General features: G+C 37.8%; 2 protein-coding genes across 9 annotated transcripts in view; one reads left to right on the top strand and one right to left on the bottom strand.

Annotated features, from left to right (window-relative positions):
• LOC143348260 (laminin subunit alpha-1-like) overlaps positions 1 to 8360 on the top strand; it is a 218853-nt gene extending 210493 nt beyond the window's left edge. Inside the window, exons 35-43 of the mRNA XM_076778275.1 lie at positions 1351 to 1638; positions 1724 to 1892; positions 2263 to 2682; positions 3175 to 3363; positions 3641 to 3975; positions 4328 to 4634; positions 5035 to 5473; positions 5999 to 6367; positions 6859 to 8360. Coding sequence (XP_076634390.1) covers positions 1351 to 1638; positions 1724 to 1892; positions 2263 to 2682; positions 3175 to 3363; positions 3641 to 3975; positions 4328 to 4634; positions 5035 to 5473; positions 5999 to 6367; positions 6859 to 7001 — 2659 coding nt within the window. The 3' untranslated portion in view covers positions 7002 to 8360. The remainder of the gene's footprint in view (positions 1 to 1350; positions 1639 to 1723; positions 1893 to 2262; positions 2683 to 3174; positions 3364 to 3640; positions 3976 to 4327; positions 4635 to 5034; positions 5474 to 5998; positions 6368 to 6858) is intronic.
• A 627-nt stretch (positions 8361 to 8987) lies between these two features.
• Patronin (calmodulin-regulated spectrin-associated protein patronin) overlaps positions 8988 to 24700 on the bottom strand; it is a 74382-nt gene continuing 58669 nt past the window's right edge. For 5 of the 8 annotated variants that reach the window (XM_076777807.1, XM_076777809.1, XM_076777810.1 and 2 more), the window contains 18 exons: positions 24119 to 24623; positions 23874 to 24040; positions 20635 to 20811; positions 19504 to 19637; positions 19261 to 19414; positions 18988 to 19186; positions 18678 to 18910; positions 17802 to 17976; positions 17429 to 17709; positions 17034 to 17318; positions 16737 to 16973; positions 16499 to 16676; positions 15868 to 15987; positions 14954 to 15049; positions 14427 to 14525; positions 12580 to 12813; positions 12148 to 12430; positions 8988 to 11982 (listed from right to left, as the gene is read on the bottom strand). In XM_076777807.1, the coding sequence (XP_076633922.1) occupies positions 11838 to 11982; positions 12148 to 12430; positions 12580 to 12813; positions 14427 to 14525; positions 14954 to 15049; positions 15868 to 15987; positions 16499 to 16676; positions 16737 to 16973; positions 17034 to 17318; positions 17429 to 17709; positions 17802 to 17976; positions 18678 to 18910; positions 18988 to 19186; positions 19261 to 19414; positions 19504 to 19637; positions 20635 to 20811; positions 23874 to 24040; positions 24119 to 24623 (3702 nt within the window). In that variant the 3' untranslated portion in view covers positions 8988 to 11837. The remainder of the gene's footprint in view (positions 11983 to 12147; positions 12431 to 12579; positions 12814 to 14426; positions 14526 to 14953; positions 15050 to 15867; positions 15988 to 16498; positions 16677 to 16736; positions 16974 to 17033; positions 17319 to 17428; positions 17710 to 17801; positions 17977 to 18677; positions 18911 to 18987; positions 19187 to 19260; positions 19415 to 19503; positions 19638 to 20634; positions 20812 to 23873; positions 24041 to 24118; positions 24624 to 24700) is intronic. The other 3 variants (XM_076777808.1, XM_076777811.1, XM_076777812.1) reach the window with 3 other exon arrangements.

Here is a 24700-nt window from a genome sequence, read left to right as displayed (position 1 = left end):
AGGAAATGTATAGCAAAATGAAAGAAGAGAATCTTCAGTTTCCACTGTCTTAGAACAATCTAACAACGCGTATTAAAAATAATTAAACTTTTGACGCGTGTAATTCCGAAATTACTAATGTTTTATCCATAACTGAACCACCATTGGAAGCGGCAAAGCTTCCCCTTTAAAATGGTTTTTGGTTCATGTCGATCCGACTTCCCGTTTTGGAGATATCGTAATACTTTTATAAATTTAAATATTAATATAATTAAAAGTGTAATTTTTAAAATTCCACTCTCCGCGTTAGAATCGTCTATTAGCGCGTATTAAAAATATTGAAACTTTAAACACGTGCAGTTCCGAAAGTACTAGTGTTTTGGTAATTATTGAGCCATCGTTGGAAGCGGTAAACCTTCCTCTTTAAAATGGCTTTTGGTTTATGTCGATCCGACTTTTCGTTTTCGAGATATCGTAATTTATGTAGAAGGTAATTTTTTTAATTCGATTATCTCTGTCTCCGTCTAACGCGTCGGACCTCTCTCTCGCACCTGCATCGTGCTGATCTATCCCACGAACGTGATTGTCGTGACCCAGTTCTGTAGTGTTTCCAAGAATTTACTACGTATTTATTATATATGCTGACGGTCGTTGACCTCGCGCGCGCGCGCGCAGTTATGAAACGTAAACAAAAAACTTCGGTGCCTCGTATCTTCGGAACTAATTACGCTATCGCCTTGTTCGACCACTCATTTTAAATGGCATTTCATCCTCTATCCAATGAATATATCAACTATTATAATTTGTACTATTTTCTATGTTTATTTTGACATTTTCTTTGACGTTACATACCTAAAGAAGTTTCAGCAATACTTATTGACTATGCGACTGATGTGCGATAAAACTGAATTATAAATTGTTTATTTAATTGTAAATGAATTTAAATTTGTACACAGGATGTTTGCATAATTACCGTGCCATTTTCTCGTAAATAATTGTTTTCTCCGGAATTAACTATGGTATCGACTTGAAACAAAATTCGTTTTCAAGGTTTTATCTTCTATCCGATGAAAATTAAGAAATTTCGACGTAGTTTGTACACTTTTCTATACGAAGTTAAATCACTAAATATACACATTTTGAGTAAAAGTATATTTTTCTACAGATATTTTACGACAACTTTCTATACATATAATGCAAAAATTCGAAGCCCCGTAAAAAAGAAAAAGCTCAGCGTTAAGAATTGTTCGTAAGTCCATCGCTGGACAAATTATTCATTACTAAATAAAAGCAAGCACAAAGTTTTATCTTCGTTTATACTAGAAAATATTCGCTCGCCGTCTCATAGAAAGAACTATTCCGAAATTCCAGGGTCCGACACATAGGTAAACTGCAAGTACGAAAGCAGGCGACGACATCCGGCGGATATCTGCCCGTGAAGAATTCTACGGACTCGGAATACGGTCGTTTCGACATCACAACGTCCGATCGCGTGTGGATTGGAGGAATCCCAAAGTTTCAACGAAAAAGAGCAGAGTTAATTGCGACGAACGGACTGCCAGGTTGCATCCACCAGGTTGTCCTGGACGGGAAGCCCATAGGCCTTTGGAATTTCATTACAACTGCACCGGATATGGCGTGCAGAGCATGCGTGGAGGGGTAAACATACTATAAAAGCTCCCTCAATTAGTACAGAAGCATCATTGTTATCCTAAATTTTTTTATTTTTATCTCGCTATTGCAGGGTGGAAAATGCCAGGGACGATATAGCTTACAGTTTTAATGGAGAAGGTTACGCAGTTAGGAGCAGGGTTTCATCAGGACCGTACAACAAATACACATTCGGAGTCTCCATCAATTTCCGGACCTACGACGAGAATGCTTTGCTGTTCCTAGCCATTAATCCACTCAATGTACATATTTTCAACCGTATTATTTACGATACCTCTCTAGGAATCCCTGGAATTATTTATTGCATCATTCAATTCTCAAAAGTTAATCTTTAATTAATTGTTCTTTCGACGATTGAATCACTACTTTCATCGTTTTTCAATATACAGAATTGAGGACAAGTAGAAAAATTAATTAACACGTTCACTGTCCATGATCCGTATACGGGTCATAGCGCCACGCTTTTGGATACGCCGCCAAGGGGCCGGACAGTGAACGCGTTAGTAGTCAGACAAATAGTACAGAATTCCACTTGTTCCAGAGAAATTTTGTATATTTCAAGTCGTTTCTACTTTTCGACTCGTTTGAAGCTTTTACTTTCGCTTGCAACAGAACCAGTACATCATGATATTCCTGCGGGAGGGAAAGGTGATCCTGCACGTCGGTTACGGCGGGAACGTGAGCATGGAAATGTCATCGAAGCACAAGTACAATACCGGGAACTGGACGAAAGTGGACGCGTTCAGGCAGTACCAGCTACGGAAAAATATAGAAAAGTGCAGCTTGAGCGTGGGCGGAGAGGCGGACAAAAGGATCGGCGCACCCACGCCTCAGCCCAAAAAGGAGGATATCCCTGACCTGGTTCAAGCTAAATATTACATCGGTGGAATACCGCCGAGTTTTCGCGCGGAGAAGTTAATGCTGCCTTCTCAGGTGTCCTTCCTCGGATGTATGTCCAATATTAACATCCAGGAGGGATACGATCCAATGGCGGAACAGTACTACGGCGTCGAGCCTACTTGCGGAAATAAAGTAAGCGAACGAATACGTTGTTTTCCTGATAACAATTGTACCGTTAAAATATATTTTACACAAGGAGACAATAACAAAAGTCTGTATAAGCATGTGACCTGTTTGACCCCATTTTCAAGTTATAGCAAGTTTCTTCTTGAACACATTGTATCTATTTACCTTTAGAACAGGTGTTCAAAACGACCTCCTTGTATCTAAAGATAAGTATTATTTATAATAATAAACCCTCATGGTTCACATTTGCTATTTATTGACTAGATGAAGCTTCCATTTTCACACATGATGTATTTTAATAATCTGACACATAATACTCCAATGTTTATAGGAAGTATTTACAGAATTAAAATACAAAAAATTGAACGTCAAATACTGAGTTCATCAGTCCAACTATTCTCGTCCTTCAGAAGTATTATTCCAACACAGAACTCGCTATAACTTGAAAATGGGATCAAATGGAACACATGTTTGAAGATTGAATTTCTTTTGTTGCAGCCATTAAAAATAGTTGGATTCTACGGGAATGGACACTTGGAACATTCGCCATACACGCTGCGTAAAATAAACTCCGTGGTGAGCTTCTCTTTCAGAACGATGCAGGAAGAAGCTGTGCTTCTTCTTTCCACATTCGAGGGACAAGAAGAACGAATGAACAACATACGCCACGCAAACGAAGAGTCGAATGTACGTGAGACGACACATTTCTTGAAATTATTCTACCCTAGTGACAAAAAGAAAGAATCGTTAATATTACACCAAAGAAGAATTTTCTCGTATCTCGATATCAAAACATAGAAAATATAGTAAACCAAAAGTACCAAAAAAGTTTCTTTAATAGGATCTTCCATTATATTATCTTTACCTTTAATAAAAGCATAGAATATTTTAGTAAGAATTTCTCAAATTTATTGCTTGTATTAGTTTCCACAAACACTTGATTGTATTCCATTCGTTTCCACAGAGAGAAAATTATTACTCGGTGTGTGTAACTAACGGGCAAGTGCAAGTGAGATTGAACACCGGGAAAGGGGAGCTCGTTTTGCAATCGAACGACACTTTCAACGATGGAAGATACCATTCTGTAACAATTATCAAAAGAAGAAAGGACGTTGCATTACGAATAGACGACGCTTATCAAAGCACGGGGAGATTGCCTACGAGTGCCGCCATTAAAGCTCCCGAAGGAGGCGGAGGATTGTTCTTTGGAGGCCTGCCAGTACTTATTAACAATACTAAAATGATCGCTACAACTACTCCTTTGTACGGCGCCATCAAGGACGCAATATTTAACGACGAGTAAGTCAAACGAACGAATCCCTTTTCTAAAAGAGTTGACAAAATTTCTGCAAGGACTATTTCAAATAAGAGTAACAAGAATTTCAAATAATAACATTAAAGGAATAATTGAGAAATAATAGAATGGAGAAAACTAGTGTATAGGATCTCAAACGAGTATTTCATTCCTGTTAGAAACAAAGTATTATAATTTAAGAAAAGTGAAAAAATTCATATATGAACAGTTTTTAAAAATTTACGCTACTCAATTTGAGGAAATATTAACTACGAAAAAGACAATGTGTCACAGGACTCTAATAAAGAAAAAATAAATAGAAATTAAGGACATTTAATAATGATTTATTCTTTCCAGAATCATTCGATTCGACGAAGTGGTCAGTTTCGAACACGCGCTAATTGGTCGTCCTGGGCCAAGTATGGGAAAAGATATCCCTGTTTATACTCTGTCTGCATCCTTATCGAGAGGAATGTCCACGGAACCAGAAGGATGCCAGAAAGTGCCGTATTATTCCTTGGAGCCCGGGGCTCTGAAATTCGGAGACAAGCCAAATAGCCACACTCAGCTTTATTTAAATTTTAAAAAATTCTGGGAGAAGAAATACGCGATAGAATTTGACTTCAGGACGTACTATCCGAACGGCCTGCTGTTTATTACTCCAGTATGTGATTATTATACTTCCCACTTTTAATCGTTACAATCGTAAAAATCGTTTGGAGATTTCTACCATAAATGCATGGCAAATATTTTGCAATTTATTTATATACATCCTTTTTTAACTTGTTAATAAGAACGTTGCAATTATTGCACTGCAATTGTGCAAATGATGAATGAATTACAATTATTTTTTCCTACTATAATCTGTTTTAACACTTTTACACAAGAGATGAATTATTTCTGAAGTATCATACATAGTATCATGGGCCATTTATACAATCCCTGGTATTTCTATTCAAATTAACGTTGTTATTACTTAAATTGGAAGAGTGTATATCTTTAAATGTTATGAAGAACAACAAGATTAAAAATGATCTTGAAAGCTTTGAATCTTTGCTTCGCAGGGCCTCAGACCAAAGCATTATCTTATGATAGTGATCCGGGACGGGCAGCTGTTGCTTCTAGTGAAAAGTAAACAGAAGAAAGAGATACTGTTTAAAACACCGTTCAACGATGGTAATTGGCACCACGTGGTGATCAGTCACGACGAAAGAAAGCTAACGTTGCTCGTCGATTCCCAAACACCTCGCACGATTAAAGTACCAAGAAAAATCGGATTGGCGTCCATGATGTACATAGGAGGACTTCCTGAAAGCGGGACGCCTATTCCCGAGCAGGTTGTGGTCAAACTTGAAACGCTAAAAGGGTGCATCAGAGGTTTGAGGGTGAATGGAAACGTGTACGATATGGTGGGTTCCACGAGCAGAGCTTACCAAGTGGGCCAGTGCTTCCCAAACGTCGAAAGTGGGGCCTATTTTCAAGACGAGGCCTATGCAATATACAGTAAGATAAACTAATGAATTTTTAAATTATTTCTTAAGCTATGGACACCCCCTGTTGGAGTTACTAGCAATACACACATTATTATTTTACTTTCAAGATTAAAATTAGGTATGTACTTACGAGACCAGAGAAGTCTATTAAAAATCTTGTAGTTAGGTACACAGACATAGTTGAGGATTTAAAAACTATTAACAGTGGTCAAAAGTATTAGTCACGAAGATCACTTTCTGGAATAAAATTTTCAATTTTAATGAAACCTCAAATTTTTTAAATTAATCACTTCTAACTCCTCCAAGAACAGTAATAATTTTCATTTATTAGTGATGGAGGATTTCAAGCTAGAGTAAAATTTCTAATGTGAACGTTTTCATTATTTTTATTACTTCACACTATAGCGATTCAAGGTCTAAAACCCCCATACTACATAAGGGAAGCTTGCGAATAAATACAAATAGTGTTATATACTCATAATATTATTGATAAGGTAAATTTTCAAATCTCAAATGAATATAATAAATTTTCCAGAGAAGAATTTCGAATTAGGAGCCGTATTGGAACTTCAGTTCGAATTCAGAACGTCGGAACTATCGGGCGTTTTGCTTTCCATAACAGCACCCGGTAGTTCGCCATCATTGTCGTTGGAATTGAACAATGGTAAAGTGATTATGTCAGGCGATTTGGGAGATAACAATCCATTGTACGTGGAGCAACGTTTTACTAGTCCATACACGATTTGTGACAACCGATGGCACAAAATACGAGCGGTTTACAACGACGAAGAATTGACGCTCAAAGTCGACGAGATGGATCAAATATATGGGCTTCCGGCCAACGTCAATTATCATATAATGGACTCTACAGTCTCTGGACCTCTGTACATCGGTGGCTTGCCAGGTAAAGGAAATATTATTTCTAATAATGACCACGCATAACTACAATATTTGAAAACCATACAGGGTGTTCCGCCACCCCTGGGAAAAATTTGAATGGGAGATTCTAGGGACCAAAATAAGACGAAAATCAAGAATAGCAATTTGTTGATTGAGCCTTCGATTAAAAGTTATTAACGTTTAAAGTTCCACCTGTAGAACGGGTACACAGCTGTTCGCAAGCTGTTCGTTTAAACGTTAATAACTGTTCAACGAAGCCTCAATCAACAAATTGGTATTCTTGATTTTCGTCTTATTTTGGCCTCTAGAATCTTCCATTAAAATTTTTCCCACGGGTGACTGAACACTATATATTTTTAGTCTCCCCAATATATTCTCAAACATTAATTTTACAAAATATAATGCTCGATAGGGCCACGAACATTTTTTGATTTTTCCTAACAAGTAACTATGCGGGTTGCATTAAAAAATGGACAATTAACGATCATGTTGCAGGCTCAGCTCCCAAAGGAACGTTAATAACAAGAGACCACTTCAACGGATGCATAAGAAACGTGATGATCGGGGGGGAGAGACGCGATTGGACAGACATGGACGAGTTGCATAATATTCACTTGAGCTCCTGCCCAGTACAATAATGATCAGTACAACACGTGAACTCTGAGTCGTTAAATTTAGTTCCAAAGACTGTTCAAAGGACGAGCACAGTGCTTGAAATGTTTCCGTGAACTGTATACAATGCAACAGCACACCTGGAGTGCCATATCGCGATGGTAAATCTGTAATCGTTAAGACTAAACCAAGCCAAAAGATGCTAACATACGAACCGTGTAAAATGTCTACGTCCGTGTGTTTCTCAAACTTGTTTTTCACGGCAGAACATCTGGTCTCGTAGCAACAGATACCCGGGGAGGGGCGAAACTCCAGTTATCCGGGAGTCCTGCAAACGCTGTGGGTTATTTATATTATCATTGGAAAGGACATTTTTGTAAAAACGGAAGCGCTATGAATGCAATGTAAAAAGACGAATCGATAGCAACTACTAATTTGTACATACGAAAGACAACGCTTTTAATTAAAACCTACGCAGTAATTAACTTTATTAAAAATAAACGAGAAACATTGTACTTTCTACCATTGCAAATTAACTAACACCGACTTTATCATGAAATTCGAGAACCATTGACGAAGTACTAACGTAAAATAGAAATAATTCGTTGCTCTTCATATTGCCATTCCAATAGATACTTTAATGATAATGATATTTATAAAAGTACTTTGAAGATCTTGTATTCTACATATATCTCCGCATTCTACTAAATCTTGCGACGTACAACATAGTACAAACTTGAAATATAAAAAAGAAAAAGGAACACTGTTCGATAAAAGTCTCGAGAAGCGAAACGTAATAAATAGTAAAGATGGAAGTAGTGATTCGTCGTTAGAGTAATTTTCCGATGGCGCGTATATTTTTCATTTGTGAGGCATAGTTTGAGAAACGACTTTCCTCGTGAACAAATTATGGCACATATTCGCGTCCGATCGTATCGTAAAGCAAACGTACATGTAAGTAGCAAGATCACTGCCATATATAGTTTAATTGTAACTCACCTGTAAGTCACGAAACAATGTACATCAGTATTTAATGCTATTTATTGTCGTTAATCGTAAGTGCAACGGGCGATTTCGATCGAGAGCCAGAGTGCGTGGGCTCGATCAAAACCGCGTATTAAAATGAAATTATTTTGTACTTTTGTAGCGATAGTAAGGTACCGATCTAATATTTAAGGCGATTCGAAACACGGGAGAAAGTCAATAGCCTTGTAAAGTGTCCTTAAGTTGTACGTGTAGGGAGAAATGTTCTTCACAAAAATACTTTTAATATTTATGTCTAGTATTTTTTCTTATTCGTTGAATTGTAATATATTATACATACGCAGAAAAAATTAACAATGACGCCTCCGCTATTGTGTATAAAATATATAACAATGAGAAAGTATGGTCGTCTAATTTACCCTCTTCTGTACTCCAAAAATTTATGTACATTAACATTACAGCCCAATAATACGAATAATACACTTAGTTCGATATATTATCGTTCGCAGAAGAATAAAAGTCTATTGCAAAGTAGGTTATTAAATTTTATTGATGACTGCAAGATGCTAACAGTAAAATATGACCGAAATTTACTTGACGTACTCAATAAATATATATCATCGAGTGGTAGTTTTCGTTTATGCGTATATAAAAACATAATATTTACAGACATGGATAAATCGAACATTTATGATTTTACGAAGTTTCATTTTCCGTTTTCCTTGCGATAATAAAAATGAAGGATTGTTACATAAAAGGTAATCGTTTATTATTAGTAAGCGCGATTATTTATATTCCATTCGTATCTCTGTCTTCGTTTCATTATTTATCACGCCGGTGCCAGCTCACTAATAATATTCTCTGCTTCGAAAAATATAAATATCAAGCACAAGCAACCACTTTTCCACCCACAGTTAACACATCCTTTTCTTAAACTTTGTGTTCGATCCCATCTCAAGCCCGATACTCTCCTCGTTGACCCTTAAGATTAGTGACTACATCGTTATCATAATTTTTTTCCCCCCCTCCCCCCTTTCACTGTACTCGACTTACCGCGTCTCACAATTCATCTTATGGCGTTTTTACTTCACGTTCAATATTGTCAAGTCGGACTGTTTCAAGGTTCTGAAGCTCGCGAAAATTTTTCTATCCACCATATTCACGACGATAGTTTACAATAGACGAGAATAGAATAATGAACTTTTTCTTTGGATACTATAATCGACGGATTTTTTTTTTTTAAATTTCTTTTTCCCCCAAGTCTCGTGCACCGAGGCCATCGAAATAATTCGGGACGATCGAACCAAGTTTTGTCGTTGCGAATTAAAAATATATTTTCCGCGATTAATCATGGAGAACATGAAATTCGATATGTTAATTACTTAGTAATAATCAATACGGTTGTGTGTTACGCCATTGCAGAATATAGGGGGTCTAAAGTGAACCGATTCTTTTTTTTCTTTTTCGTTTTTTTTTTCTTCTTTTTTCTCTTTAACATCATTGCTCGAAATTCCATGCACATGCCCGCCAAGATAAAATACGAAAATTATTAAACCTTACGATATAACTTAATTAAACGAACGAACAGAATGAAAATTCTACAATGGACAGACCCTCCATATTTCTGTACAAAAATGTATTTCTATCTATTACTATCCATTCGTCCTATTAGCATATTACGACAAACGAATTGTATATACGTTAAAAAGATCGAATTGTCAAGATGGAAGGTCAGTGCCAGTCCCACACGAAGGGCGGACATTAAATTTATGGCACAATAAATAGTTCTTCCGTTACATTATTATGCTAATTATTCATCATGTACAGTACGGACCGCATTATTACGTTCGCTTGAAATTGGACTGACACGTTCCATTAGGAAATAAGAACCATACTAAAAGGGAGCAATTTACATCTGAAAATAAATCCATGCTGCCGTCAAAACTCGTAAAGGGGACTGCCCAACTCATCAAACCGGTCAGACATTAGTCCGCTTCGTTAAAATTTACGCTAAGACGTTCATAAATAAATTGCTAACACGCCGCCAGGAGTCGCGAGGAACGCAGACACGTTTGATTAAAGTCGCATTTTAGGCCCGGGAAATTTAACGGTGTAAATTCCATGCCATCTGCTTTCCTCTTACAAAACAGAAAACGATACAAGATTTCGTACGGTCTCGTATGTCACAAAAAGATAAGTATGTAATGCGCGCAGGAAATAGAACAATTCGATCGAAAATCTCTCACCAGTTGCCATATTCACGCTCCTCGACAATAATCTTTCCCTCGGTGATTTTAATTTTGGTACTGTTTGGTACGGTCCCATTCTCTCCTCTCAAATCCTTGCGATTTCTATATTATATCGACACACACTTCACAGAACTCAAACAATTGAAATCAACGCAGCGTATTATAAATTATCACGTACCTACACAGTAATAAAAAAAAAAGAAAATCATCCTCGCACATCGATTACATTCGGATTGATCTTAAGGCTGATTTGGTATTCTCTTCCACTAATCAAAATCAACTTATTTATGTACATATCCACTTTTGTCCGTGAGCTGGTTCTTCTTACTCGACGAATTACACTATTCAGGGTGTAGAGAAACTATAGGTTGAAATTTTAGGGTTGATAGAGGTCGTCAGACGGCGCCAAACGATTTTTAAAAAATATCGTTTCGAACACATTCTGTTTTCTAATTTCGAAGGCAACAGCTCTGGTTAATAGTTCGATTAATACTGTTTGAGTACTGGAGTTTTATTTCGTATTATTTAAATTTTTTCTAGACAATCTAACCTCGAAAATTCGACGTATCGATTAATTTTAAAATGGATATATATATCTCTGTAATGGTTTACAATACGAATTAATTTCCATAACCCCCAAAATCAGATTTAACAAAGAAATTTGTCCAATTACAGTTTACAATTATCGTTCATAACGAATTTTTTGCTATGTTTATTATGGCGTTTTCGTACCTCCTACCATACTCCACTGATCCCTAAGTTCTTACCTATAGTTTGCTCCGAACCTATATATTCTGTTGCAACTGTCAACAGTTACGAGGAATCATTAATTAGCCTTACATAGCGACAGTGACACACACTACAATTCAATGAATTCAAAATAATTTTGAGCTTGAAAAAATTTAATAAAAAAACCGTAGAACTTACGATGCTAAAGCAGAAAATTTAACGCACAGCGAATTTTTTGCCATTCGCTGTTCTATTAATAATTAATGAAATAGAAAAATCGCATCAAATATTTAAATCTTTGACTCTGTCAGAAAATTAACGATCCTCCGTTTGCGTTTGGCGATCGATCGATAAAAGACAACTACGGTAATAATAATTAAGAAATTTTTTAATTAACGCGTGTGCGAATTACGTGACATTCATGAAAGCCCTGCCTCTCATAGCGAAAAAAAAAAGAATATAAGAAATATAATATAATCAGTCACATCTTTCATTTACAACACAGCAGCTTACACGATTACAAGGCGGTTACACGTCGAAAGTTAGTCCGCAAAGATATTAGATACTGACAACAAACCGTTCCTATGGTAGATATTGGTAATCTTACGGCACAGTGATTGATGCCAACGTTAACTTAAAAAAGGGGTGGGGGGAAAAAAAGAAAACAGAAGACAAATTAAAGGGAAACGTATGGTAACAATGCTCCGTTTAATTGTAACCGTATAATCATATTTAATGAGAGTACTTAAATTCACGAGTCAGCATCAATCATTTGTCCTTATAAAATTGACTAAGAACGCAACGTTTGCATTAATTTAATATGGGCCTGTATTAAAATAGTAACTATGAACAACAGAGGGCATAGAGTAGCATAATGTTAAGTGTGACACTTGTGTAAAACTATATGACGAGAGGCATGTCTTTCTTGTTCGGCAAATTCACTTTTTTCCCTTGCCAAAGACTATTATGTATTGTAAAGGCATCTATGGTTACAGTCAGATGCTTTGTATGAACTTGTGAAAAGCATTTTCCTCCCGAATTGTATCTAAGGAGAAATAAACGTCATGTAAAACGTTTCACCTTATTAATAATTAATTAATTATAACGCCTTCGTTATTCAAACGATGCAAAGTGTACCAAAACCGTTTGGGTACATTTATAAATTACGAGAAAGAATAGGATAATAAAAATAGGAGGATGGCGGACTTACTTGAAAAATTTGTCGAACATTTTATCGATGACTTGTTTCGGCCCGGTGCCGTATAATTTCGATACTTCTTCTCTGTCGGGGCAGTATGAGTAGAGAGCTCGGAATTGGCAGCCAGCATCTCGAAATAAAATAAGGAAGTGCTTGCTTTCCGATCTCGCGATTTCATCTAAAACTCTCCTTTTCGCCTCTTTGTTTACCGTGCCCGGAAACACACAATATTCCACAGCATTTAACATGATACCACGATTCGATTTTGTCGTTGGCTGCTTATACAATCTTGGACCTGCAAAAGAAAAATTACAGCAGACGTTAGACGGTGTCTTAACTGTCTTATGATAGATGCAAAGAATTTGAGACATATCCCTGAAAATAAGGGAATCGTTTAGGTGGAATATCCCAGCCAGAATAATTATTGTAATTAATTTTGCACACCGTTATAGTCCATCATCGAACTGGGCGTGCTGCTGATGTCGCTGCTGCCGTCGTCGAACACTCTTCTCTTCGTCATCAAACCGGGAGGTAAGGACCCAGGGCCCGACGGGGATGGAAGATGCCTCATGCTGCCCATTCCTGGACTCGGAGCTCTCCTCGGAGGCGTTGCTCTGCCCAGACCGCTGTCCGTATCTGTGTATCGACACATCATACCGTCTTGATCACTACTCGAACCTGCGAACGCAAGCTCGGTATATGAAGATAGAAATAAGAAAAAGTGTCCAAACATACGTGTCCGTTCACGATAAAGGACAGTACGACATTCGATAGTCGGTCTTGTAACGTTTACCCATCCAAGCAAGAGGAATCCGAACAAAAGTAACTTGTATTAATTACTAACGGTTAGTTCCTGATAATACCGAGAGATATTAGTCACTTGTTAGACTTACGAAAGACCTTCAAGAATATCCATCTTCATAGCTTGCGTCCAATAAACGAATTCAAAATATTTGTATTCTCATACTATCTGCTTGTCTATTTTTATCGTTAAACAGAGAAAAGCTTCTTGCGATTCTAAGATGATCTAAGGAACTATTTGCCGGGAATAATCGATAACGAAGACACGAGACGATTTTAATAATTTTATAACTGGTTCTATTGTTCTACAATTTCATAACGCGCGACCAGGAACAATGGATAAAATTCGCTCGTAACGAAACGTACTGCTAGTGACAAATACTGCGATCTTAAGTCAGACAAATGACAGACGGCAAATTCATCCGATAATTGTAGAGTTCGTTAAATGTGACGATATGCGTGCGATACATGCAATAATTATAATTTAGAACGAATCATTTTAGATGAATTTGCCGTGTCACTTTACCATAATACCTGGAAATAAAAACAGAGAGGAATGACAGAACAAATACATATTTAACGTAAGTGATAGGATAACCGTATGATACAGGACCTAGATGTGAGTCAGAGTGAAAGGTTATTAAACGGAAACTGGAACCACCAACAATAATCTGAAAAACACTAAATATATCGGTACCCAGAACCAGTGCTGTACAACAGTAAGCCCAACAAGCGTCAACTGAATCGTATCTACTGCAGTGAATGAGTTATCCTGTGAATGAGAGTCGAAATTCTATCTGACTCGATAGAATCTGCCGCGTACGTTACAGAAATGGTACAATAAACATAATAGAGCAATGGAACCTCATCATTTTCTGAGTACAGTAAAACTTGGATAAGTGCCCGTTAGTCATCCCCACCACTGAGGGGAGATTCCCCTTTACTCTACAATTAGAATCAATCCTCTACTCCATAAGTGCACGACTTGGAGTTTCAATTTTCATAAATGTCTAAACTGATCTACGCCGTAAGTGCTCGTTACTCATCCCCACTATTGAGAAAAGATTCCCCTTGATTCTACAACTAAAATCGATCCTCTACAGCATGAATGCTCGACTTGGGGTCTCAATTTTCATAAATGTCTAAACTGATTTATGCCATAAGTGCCCGTTACTCATCTCCACTATTGAGAGAAGATTCCTCTTGATTCTATAACTAGAATCGATCTTCTACTCCATAAGTGCTTGGCTCGGGGCATTTATCCGACTTCTACTGTATGTACGGATTACGAATGTGGTAGACAGAATTTCGAAATAAATAATGTGCTGTTTGTGTGCGTGTAAATTCACTGCCACCTGTGCTCCGATCTGCCACCATGCGACTACGTGTATGCTATAGCCTAGGAAAAATTGGAACGGTGTACAGGACACGTAATATTGTTGCACGACAGAGGGGGGATAAACGTATTCCAAGTCACTGGTGCTTCTTACCACACAAATTCATCAAGGAATTAGACTTTCTCCCCTTAAAGTTTTGGTAACTCGGGTATTTAGGCCTGCCTCTAACCTGTTGCTGAGGCTCCTGCACATCTGCAATAATGCAATGTTTACCTTGTTACATTCCAAACGCTATGTACGATCAAAGATTAATAGTAGGGGATGCTTCAATCGTACGTCATTGCATCAGGGGCAGAGTCTAACTACGAGCCATGTCCGCTAGGAACATCAAAAACTCAAGGTAGCCGGTGCAGGTTGGTGCAGAAAAATGTTGCGTTCCAACTGAAAGATATCTACTATAAGGCGCTACTTAAAAATAAACTCATACCCTCAAAGAAAGTCATACCCCCTTACTTCGGGTATTTGGAGAATAATCAAACGCTAATGAAATATTCAACATTGTAAGATTCATACGTAGCTGCCCATACCAGTGATACATCCTGCAACGAGTCTACTTTCATCAAGCCAAACGTTTAAGGAACATTATATGGCATTCTTTTGAACAATAATAATCAACCCACCTCTGGATGTCTTGTAGGAACCGCGTCGACCGAGTTGATTCATGCTTCGACAAGGCGAGGATCCTCTACCGTCGTCGGGCGAATCTACGGAAGATACTAAAATAGGGTACCTCTATTACAATCAATTAGTTCCTCCCCAGGTTGATACTAGATATTATTTAAGACATTTCTTTGCTACGACATTACACTAATTCACAGATATAAAAAATAAATTTGAGCATGCAAAATTGTACGAAGGGACAAGTGCTAGATCAAAATCATTTCTACGTTAAAATAATCGTCGAATTTGCACAGACTTCCATACAATATATATCGCGATTTCTTCGGTAAAGTGAAAACAATACAAGAAATCAATTCGCGGATCTTTTTAACTTCGTCGTTAAGCGGCAAGTATAAGCGAAAATCTTCAATCAGCATGTTAATAGTTATAGAAAAAACGATTAATAATCTTAGTTTTATAACTCGGTTAGCATTTCGTATGCTAATACACACACGCGTACACATATAAACAAGACGTCATCATAGGTTCTACACAGGAAAACAGTAACAAAAATTCGTATAAACATGTGTCTTAAGATAAGAATATTAGAGCCCAGTATCTGGTGTTAAATCTTGTATTTTAATTCTGTGAACATTAGAGTACTAGGTGTCAATAAATGGTATATTATTATAAATAATACCTTGACAACCAGAGGAGGTAAGGCAGCGAATAGTAGGCTGTCTCCAGACTTATGTTCAGAGGTTATTTTGACCATGTATTGTGAAGGGTGTAATGTGTTGAAAAAATAGAACACATGTTTATACAAACTTTTATTATTGTTCTCTAGCGAAGAATCTCACATGCCTGTGTATGTGCGTATGTGTGTGTGGTGTTGCAGGTAAAATGCGAGTCAGAGAATGTGTGTTGTGCGTACCCCTGAGACTGCCGCCCCGATAAAGAGGGCCGGAACGTCGGTCATCAAAATGGGCAGCAGTAAGACTGTCCTGCGAGCCTCGGTAGTAGTCTCGCCTCATCGTCGGGGAGGTCAGCGACGCTACAGTAAGTGTGTTAGTGCAAAACAATCAGCTCGAAATTTCTTCGCTATTCTAGTTTATTCAAATAAATCTAAGAACGTGTGACTGTCACGACTTGTTAACTGCTTTTGGACAGCCGAGGGCATAAACTAGCATAGGTGAGAAAATCTGGAGCTTGTGAATTGTGATTGGGTGAGATCTCATAAAAAAAAAAAAAAAAAAAAAATAACAACGAAAATCAGTATGGAAAGACGGCATTACTAAAAGGGGAAAAAGAAAACTTTTCCGAATCGAACCTTCGCCATGCAAAGATGTATGCAATTACATTACAACATTGAGAAACTATTAGAATATTATAACAAAGGAGTACACTTGTTAGCATTGGTATTTGTTATCTTGGAGATAACGGTTTTTACTTTTAACACGAATTCTAGGCAATCATTTTGTTGTGTACGATTAATCTCCAAGAAACACTGATCATTGCAACGATAATTGTTACACTACTGAACCGCAACGCATCTACTGTCATACCTGTGCTTAGGTTAGAAGAGGAGCCCTTTTTCCCGCGACTGGGCGTCAGTGCCCCGGAGTCCAACTCGGCGCCAGCGTCCACGTGAATCGTCTTGGGTCGTGGTCGGGTCGTTGCAGTCTTATTACGCAGTTTTGTTGGCTTCATTGCATTTAGAAGCTCCTTATCGATAACCTTGCCCTAAACGCAGTGTGCAATGATTAATTTAACTGAAGCAAATAGCATACTCGAGATACCCACTTCTCTCTCTGCCTCTTCTATCGCCTTCTTAACTTTATGTTGCTCTAAAATAGATGCTCTTCGTTGTCTTTCCTCTTCCTTTTTACGAGCTCTTTCCTCCGCTTTCATTTTCTCTTGTTCCCTGCGCGCTTGTGCCTCTGCTTCTTTCCTCTCTTTCATTTCCTCTTGCTGTTGCCTTCTTTGCAACGACAGCAGCATTATGCGCTCTTTCTTTCGCTCCATCTCGTCCAAGGAATTCTACAAAACAAATTTAAAGAATATTCGTTCGTCCAACTTCTGACTTCCATAGAAACTTACTGGATCAGGATTCGCGAGCTGATTTCCAATTATTAGTCCGACTCCGGATTGTCGACTCTCCGCGCTAGCATCGCGTCGCTCTCTTTGCTTCTCTCTTTCCCCCTCTCTTTGCAACTCCTTATCTCTCATTTCTTGTCGATGATATTCCCTTTCGTCTAGCTGGCGCTGCTTCTCTCGATCCGAATCCCGCCTAGCCTCCAGGAGCTTCCTGTCAGTGATGGTGGACGGGGATTCGGAACGCACCATGAAATCTTCGTTATCGATGTAGGAGGATACTGTTCGTTCCTGGGGATAAATTTTAGGGTTTCTCGACGGTACGAAGTATTTCGTGATAGACGAGCACGTGGAAACTCGAACGTTCGATAGAATATTAATTTGGGGGCTCGGTTTGTTACCTTCTTGGGAGATGTTCTTTTCACTCTGAGAGTGGGTTTCGGCTTCTTCGGCGCGTCGTTGTCGAAACAAATGTAAAATCCTTTTTCCCCAGCATCCGTTGGATCGAGGGGCGTAACTTCCGGTGTACCAGACGGGGATGGCGTGGCTTCTCGTAACGATGGATGGGGTTGAAACGAATTACGTGATATCGAAGGTCTAGTCGGCGATGGAATTCTATATGTACGGTTGCCAGACGTGATGTGTAAACCTCTTATGCCTTGCGAAAGCTCATCGTCGTTTCCTTTAAAACATACGCAGGAGTGAAGAAATCGTAACACGATGTCCACGCAAATCTTATGTAAACATTTTTAATAGCTCAAGAAACGTATTTACCAATAAACGATATATTTTGAGGTTTCATATCGTCGACGGGTGGAGCTGGAACGGGCGCGTGCAACGCAGTAACTTGCCTCTTTTCGGTTGGACTTTCGCATTTAATCGGTATGTGGTGTACAGTCGGCCTTTTTGGTTCGGGGCTCTCGCTCATTAACTGACTTATTCGATGAACCTGAATTAAAATTTTATATGTGATTTAATGCTGTACAAGAAAATTTATCCATCACAATGAATTCTATCTTCACTGACGTGTATCACATTGTAAACACTATCTTTATAATACACTCACTGGTAGATTATATAGAAACAAACCTCGTAAGAGTAATTATACGAGTTAGTGGTGGTAGACGAGTAGAAAAAACGCATATTGTTAATATTTTCGAACACCTCGTTGAGAATAATACGCGAGAAGTATGAGCGCCCGAACGTGACGCTTCGATACGGACAATGTCTGCCATATTGACTGTTAAGAGTATCTATAAATGTACATTACATCACTAACTGGTTCCATCACCGTTGGATACTTATATGTATGAAGTAATTCATTCGGTACTTATGTGACCAAAAAACAAAAAACTGTGCAATTATGTCTGGTAGGAAACTGTGGAACGTGTGATTTTCAATGATCGGTGAATTGCTTCTCCCATTCCTAAGTCAACTGTTAAACACGAGTTCGTTTAACAGTTCGAGTTCATGGAATACGAAATACGTGTAAATATCGTCAAGTTCCTCCACGCTACAGGTGAGTAATTTAGTAAAAAGAAATAACATGTGTAGTTCTTTTTCCGCAAATTTCTAACGTACGAGACGAACCCAGACGAATCAGAATTTAAATATTCTAATAATTTACTACGAACATAAAAAATTACTCACAGCATTACGATGTTGTGGACTAGCAGAAGACGGTGGAGTTTGATTAAAGATAGACGAAGATGTGGGATATGTGGAACCAGGATGACTCATTTGATTATTACAAAGACTATGATCCCCGCCATTAAGGTACCTCGGTTCTTGGGAAGTATCGTGCAAAACGAACCCTTTCTGTTGAGGTGGGTGCGATCCCCAATTCCGTGTGTCTTGATACAAGCGCAAATCTTGATGATAAACTATAAGAATGTATTTCAAAAAGTAAACATTTATAAATCTGTATTAAGCTTGAACGAAAGTGAACGTCCATATTCACCTGGCGACGGAGAACTATATCTCGTATCAATTTGTTGCTGGTACCCAACCGCGGCCATTTCGTTTGCCAAACTTTGCGTGGGTGGCGGCTGACCCCACATTCGTCTTTGCAGTTGCGGTTGGTCGTGTAAATAAAACTGAGACTGTTGGGAATCTTGCAACTTTGGAGTTAATGTACTTATAGGCGTCATTCCGTAACTCTAAACGACGAAATGGAGCAACCAGATATTAGAAAATACAAAACACGATACGTTATTTAATCAAATACACGCACTTGCATGTGTTGTTGACTGAGACTCTGTAACTGTTGCAATTGATGTTGCATTTGTTGCTGATGGTGGGTCATTAAATGTTGCTGTTGTATCTGATTTTGTTGATTTGCTAAACGTTGTATATCGGCTTGTATTTCGCTAAGACTGCTATTCATCCTGCGAAAGGATATTATGAGTATCCGCTCGAACGAATCCCAGAAACTAAATGTTTCGATAACTGTTTTCGCGTCGATTTAAATACTGACTGTGATATAGACTGATGGTATTGGTCAAGATCCATATTCTCAATGTCTGGAGTACGTCTCGTTTCAATAAACGGTGCATTACCATCGTGCTCCAACCATTTATGCTCAACGTCCCGAACATCCTCACTAATTTCCTATATCATCGGTACAATTACGGGAAATTATTCACAAAACTAGCCACAAAATTTTCATTAACGTTATCGATACAATGTATTATACATCTACAGGCAAGTTTAACCGTACGATCGTTTACTACATCATGCCTTCTATTATACGTATATTATCGAACATTATGCGATACACGAACATGTAGAATTTCTAACTTAGAATATTACCTGTAGATATACAATTAATTACATGTCTAATGCGTGTGAAATAATAGAATATTTTAGGTGATCGTCTGATTTTAGGATCCCCTATGCTCGGTGACATAATGTCCTGGTATTTGCGGAGAATCTAAAAACTTTGTGTGTAGAAATATTAAGAATCGTAAGTATTAGTGAACTGCTCAGGGAAAATATATACACGTAAAATGTTAAGTAAATCCATTTAAACGTATACATGAGACGTAAGAGTGGTTTTGTTAACGTTTTGTGCCAGAGTTTAGAAGACAAGAGAAAAAGTACCATCACCGCAAAAAACGAGAATCGTAAAGAAAATGTCACATTATTTTTTTTTGTTCATTCCTGTCCAGGGAGTGTTTAGTACTGTACCATGCATTCCGAGGACGACATTTTTTACAAACTTCATCGAAACGGGAACGATTATCGAATACCACAGAATGCATTGGGACTGTTTCGTTTTCCTCTATGGCTAAAACGTAAGCGACAAAAAGCGAATAAAATCATTCGTTGTTAGAAACTGTGACTGTCCACTAACGAAAAACAAAAAATTATGTAAAGCACATAGTCTTCTATCTTACTTGCAGCGTATTATATAGCGTATTATTTCTCAAATGTTCTCGTGTACTAATATGAAAACCGTTCCGCTCCGTTCGTTTCGCGCCACGAACAGCAAAGGTACAAAGGTAAAAAGTAAATGTCTGAAAGCCATATATAAGCAAATTTTAAAAAAAAAAAAAAGAAAAAAAAAATTGTTCATCTACGGGAAGGCTGTTTTGTGATATCGTACCTTGAGCGAGAAGGGTCTCTGTGGTTTTTCTTGAAAGGTTTGTTGGGGTACGGGGGTCGTCTCGGAAACGCTTGACGGGGTCTCCCCCGAAGATCCGGAGGTTACAGGAGTGGGGGGACCAATTTCGGCAGGACTGTCCCCCCCAGACGTTGACGAAGAGGGAGATTTAACCTTACCCTGCAACCAGCCCAAGCACCGTGCCTTGTTAAGTACTTGGAGTCCGCATATGCCGAGTCCAATACGTCACCAACCACCACATCATGGTCGGAGTGTCTCCACAGCGAAATTAAACGCTACGTTCAAGCTCTAAATGCCAAAGCCAATTCAACTTGCATATACTTCATTGCCAACGGGCCGTATTTTCGCATCGTTTTCTTCTCGGCGGTACGCGAAATAAATCTCACAGTGCAGAACATGTTCTCGACTAAAGCGAAAAATGTGAACTTCTATTCAACGATTTAACGATTTCGCAAACGGACTACAATACTTTTGTTACACTCCAAGTTCTCTTGTACGGAACAACGTATCCGACTGTTAGTAATTCTTTCTAATTACTACACACTTCAACATAATCTTTCTGAAAAGTTGCCAATAACTAATGTCAAGCATGCACACCACCACCAGATTAATTTCAACACTTTGTTTTATTTAATATGCAGACTTTTATTCACGTAGAAACCATCTACAGTCGCACACATTCATATTTGAACACAAATATTCTATGTTTGTTGCTTTGCATATGAGAGGATGATTTACGTATACTGCTTTCTCTGCAAAAATATACACCATTTATTCTTAAAAACAGCTCGTACATTGTTGTTTAATCTAGAATGAATGATATATTTTTGCGTAGAATGGGCGATGTATGTAAATTCTATACAAAGCAACAAATAGAGTGCTGTGTCCGAATATTAATGTAACTGTGTGTGAAAACGTATAAAGCAGAAAAAGAGTGGCATTCAAGTAGTTAAGAGTCTATTTTATTGTACAAAGTGCCTACATAGAATTTTGTCATTCTGTAGTAATATAGTGTTATCGAATCAGCATGCACTTACCATTAAGTACAGCTGAAAGGTGAGAAAGAAATACGTATTTCAATAATATTGCTGGCAACAAAGATTATCTGCGTTAACCATGATAGGCATCGACATTACGTCGCATTTGCAACTACGCACAAATTTATTACTCGATAAACTAATTATATGTAAGAGTAGAAAAGTGAATAGGTATCGAAAAAAGGTGCTGCGTTTACCTGAAATGAAAAATTATTATTCTAAGCTCGCTTGCAAGCTACTCGAAAAATAATGGTATATAGTAAAACAGCCAGATACAAAATTAAACGAAATATATATATATGCAAGTATGGGATAAATATCGAACCGCATGAGAATTTAAACAATATTGTATTGCAGAAGAAAAAGAAACTGCTCGGTGCCCGATATAGAATAACAATTATGCATTGCTCTATACTAAACACCCGTGGCTAAATTTCAAACTCTCATGGCTGTATTCAATGTTCTGTTTCGTTTCAAGAAATCCTGTATCTTTTTTCTTCGCATTCGAAAAAAATAGAAATTTCACATATTTTTATCGAAACTCATCGACGGTTACGTCCGAATGGCGTTTTTATTTTAATTAAATGCATATTCATATCCCAGAGGCGGATTTAATGGAAAGAAAATGCTTTGAAATGTTTGGAATTTTTTTCAAAAATCTAGGAGACCTTAGCAAAAATTAGTTCAATTGATCTTTGGATCTTCATTCATCAGGTCAATTAATAGTAAATTGAATAATACACAGGGTGTCTGGCCATCCCTGGGAAAAATTTTAATGGGAGATTCTAGAGGCAAAAATAAGATGAAAATTAAGAATATCAATTTCTTGATTGAGGCTTCGTTAAAAAGTTATTAAAAAATTAAATTAACAAATTTCAAATCATTTTCGAAAAATTATTCTCGGTTGCAGGGGTTGATTACAATCATTTTTGGTCATTACACATACCCACGAAATCCTACGCATTTTCGAGAAAAAAATTCCTAATCGAAAATGTAATTTGAGGCCAGAAATGGTACCCCGAAATTTCATGCGAATCTTTAAATTGTCATAACTTCTGAACGGATTGGACGATTTTAACATTTAAAAAAGCAAACTACGCGTATTTTGGTGGAGAATATGTACAAATCACAAAAATATTCGAAAAGTTGGTCCTTGACTCCGCAAAATGAGAAAAACTCCATAAAAATGGTCCAATTTTCAAACAGTCATAACTCCTACAATAGTGAATATATTTCACTGAAACTTTTTTCTGAAGTAGAGCTCATGGGTACCTACAAAAAAGTATTAGACAACTTTTCTGTAGGACGTCGAACAAAATTACTAAAATTGAAAAACGAATTTTTAAGAAAAATCGACAAGAGGCCTAAATTTTTCGACGAAAAAAAAATTTTTCAAATCGTTCTAAAAAAATTATTTTTGGTTACAGGGGTCAATTACAATCATTTTTGGTCAATACACATACCCCCGAAATCCTACGCACTTTCGAGAAAAAAATTCTTTACCGGAAATATACTGTCTGGCCGGAAATGTTTCTATAACATTTTAACGAAGCCTCAATTAACAAATTAGTATCCTTGATTTTCGTCTTATTTTGGCCTCAAGGATCTCTCATTATAATTTTTCCCAAGGGTGGCCGAATACCCGGTATAGGAATAACAGAAAGTGTGCAAATAGTGTTATTAACGGTAATATTTATTATCTTTAATGTATTCAGGAGCCTAGATAGTAGATTACTAATTAATAAAAATTGTTTTTAAATGTTCCACGTAATTAATGTCTATATTTAGAAGTTATACATTTAAAATAATGTACTTGGAATATTTCCCAAAAGCCAAGATCTGTTACTGACTACTCGTCCCATACCTAAATCCGCCTCTGTTCGCGTCACTAATTCAACGTAAATTGTCAAAAATATTTATGCGTTCCGTGAATTAAAGTACGGTGAAATTGACGAGTCCCGTAAATCTAACATCAAGAACGATAAAACTATAACTGGTATATTGTAAGGATCTGCCAGTGGCCCCCAGTATATTAAAAAAAAAACTAGTTTTAATGCATTTTCAACGCAGGAAACAAATCATTAAAATGGCCATGGTGGGGGATGATCTGGCTGAAAGACGCTTATGGAATGGAAAATACGAATTCCATGGTAGTAAAATTTTTAACGGAATCGTCGTGGTTACCTTTGTAACAGCTTGCAAGAATGCAGCTTTGCCCACTTTCTGACGCTGTTTCGACATAACAACCTCCATTCTCCTCTTCTCGTTCTCTATGTGACGACGTTTCTCTTCCAGCTTCAATCTAATATTATTCAGTTGTGAGGCCATAAACGTGTTACCACCGTTTTCATCTGCTCGCATGAATTTCATTCGGCTCATCAGTTTCAGAGCGTTGTCATAAACAGCTTCCTTAAATAAGACATACGTACCGGCGGAGTGTTGCTCGGCTTGCTGGGATTGCTGGTTGCTCTGTTGCTGCCACGTGGTGGTGTTCGGTAAAGTAGCGAACGTCGTTTTCTTTTCCCCGTTTCCGTTCCCGTTAGTCTGTCCATGTTTCTTGTTGGAAATATTCGACTTGGTATTGGTATCGTCGGACTCCGTATAGTTCAGATTTATACCCTTGTCCGAGCTTTGCCTGTTCAAATTCGCGAAGCTCGCTAGCTTAGAGGAATCGCCCTCCGAATTATCGTTCTCACTGGAATGTAAAATTTGCTTGAGCGCCACGTTGTCCAAGCTAGAGTTCGAGGCTTGCCTTCTCAGTCTTGGGGGCTCGTCGTTCCCGTAACCGTTGTCGGACAGTATATGTTGCACGCCGCTCCCATAAACATCCTGAACGCTGGATCTAGCGGGCAAAGTAGGCTCGGTGGCACTCTGTTTGCCTATGTGACCCCCAACTTCCTTGTCCGGATTTCTACCGAAGTTGTGCAAATTATCCTGCGGAAAATGGATTCGTCATTCGAATGCTCCTCAGATTGATTTAATCAATAGTTTCTATAGTTTATGAGTGCTCA

This window comes from Colletes latitarsis, chromosome 11 (assembly GCF_051014445.1).
Source record: "Colletes latitarsis isolate SP2378_abdomen chromosome 11, iyColLati1, whole genome shotgun sequence".
Lineage (NCBI taxonomy): Eukaryota > Metazoa > Arthropoda > Insecta > Hymenoptera > Colletidae > Colletes > Colletes latitarsis.
The sequence above is the reverse complement of the archived record's forward strand: the minus strand, read 5'-3'. Positions and strand labels throughout refer to the sequence as shown.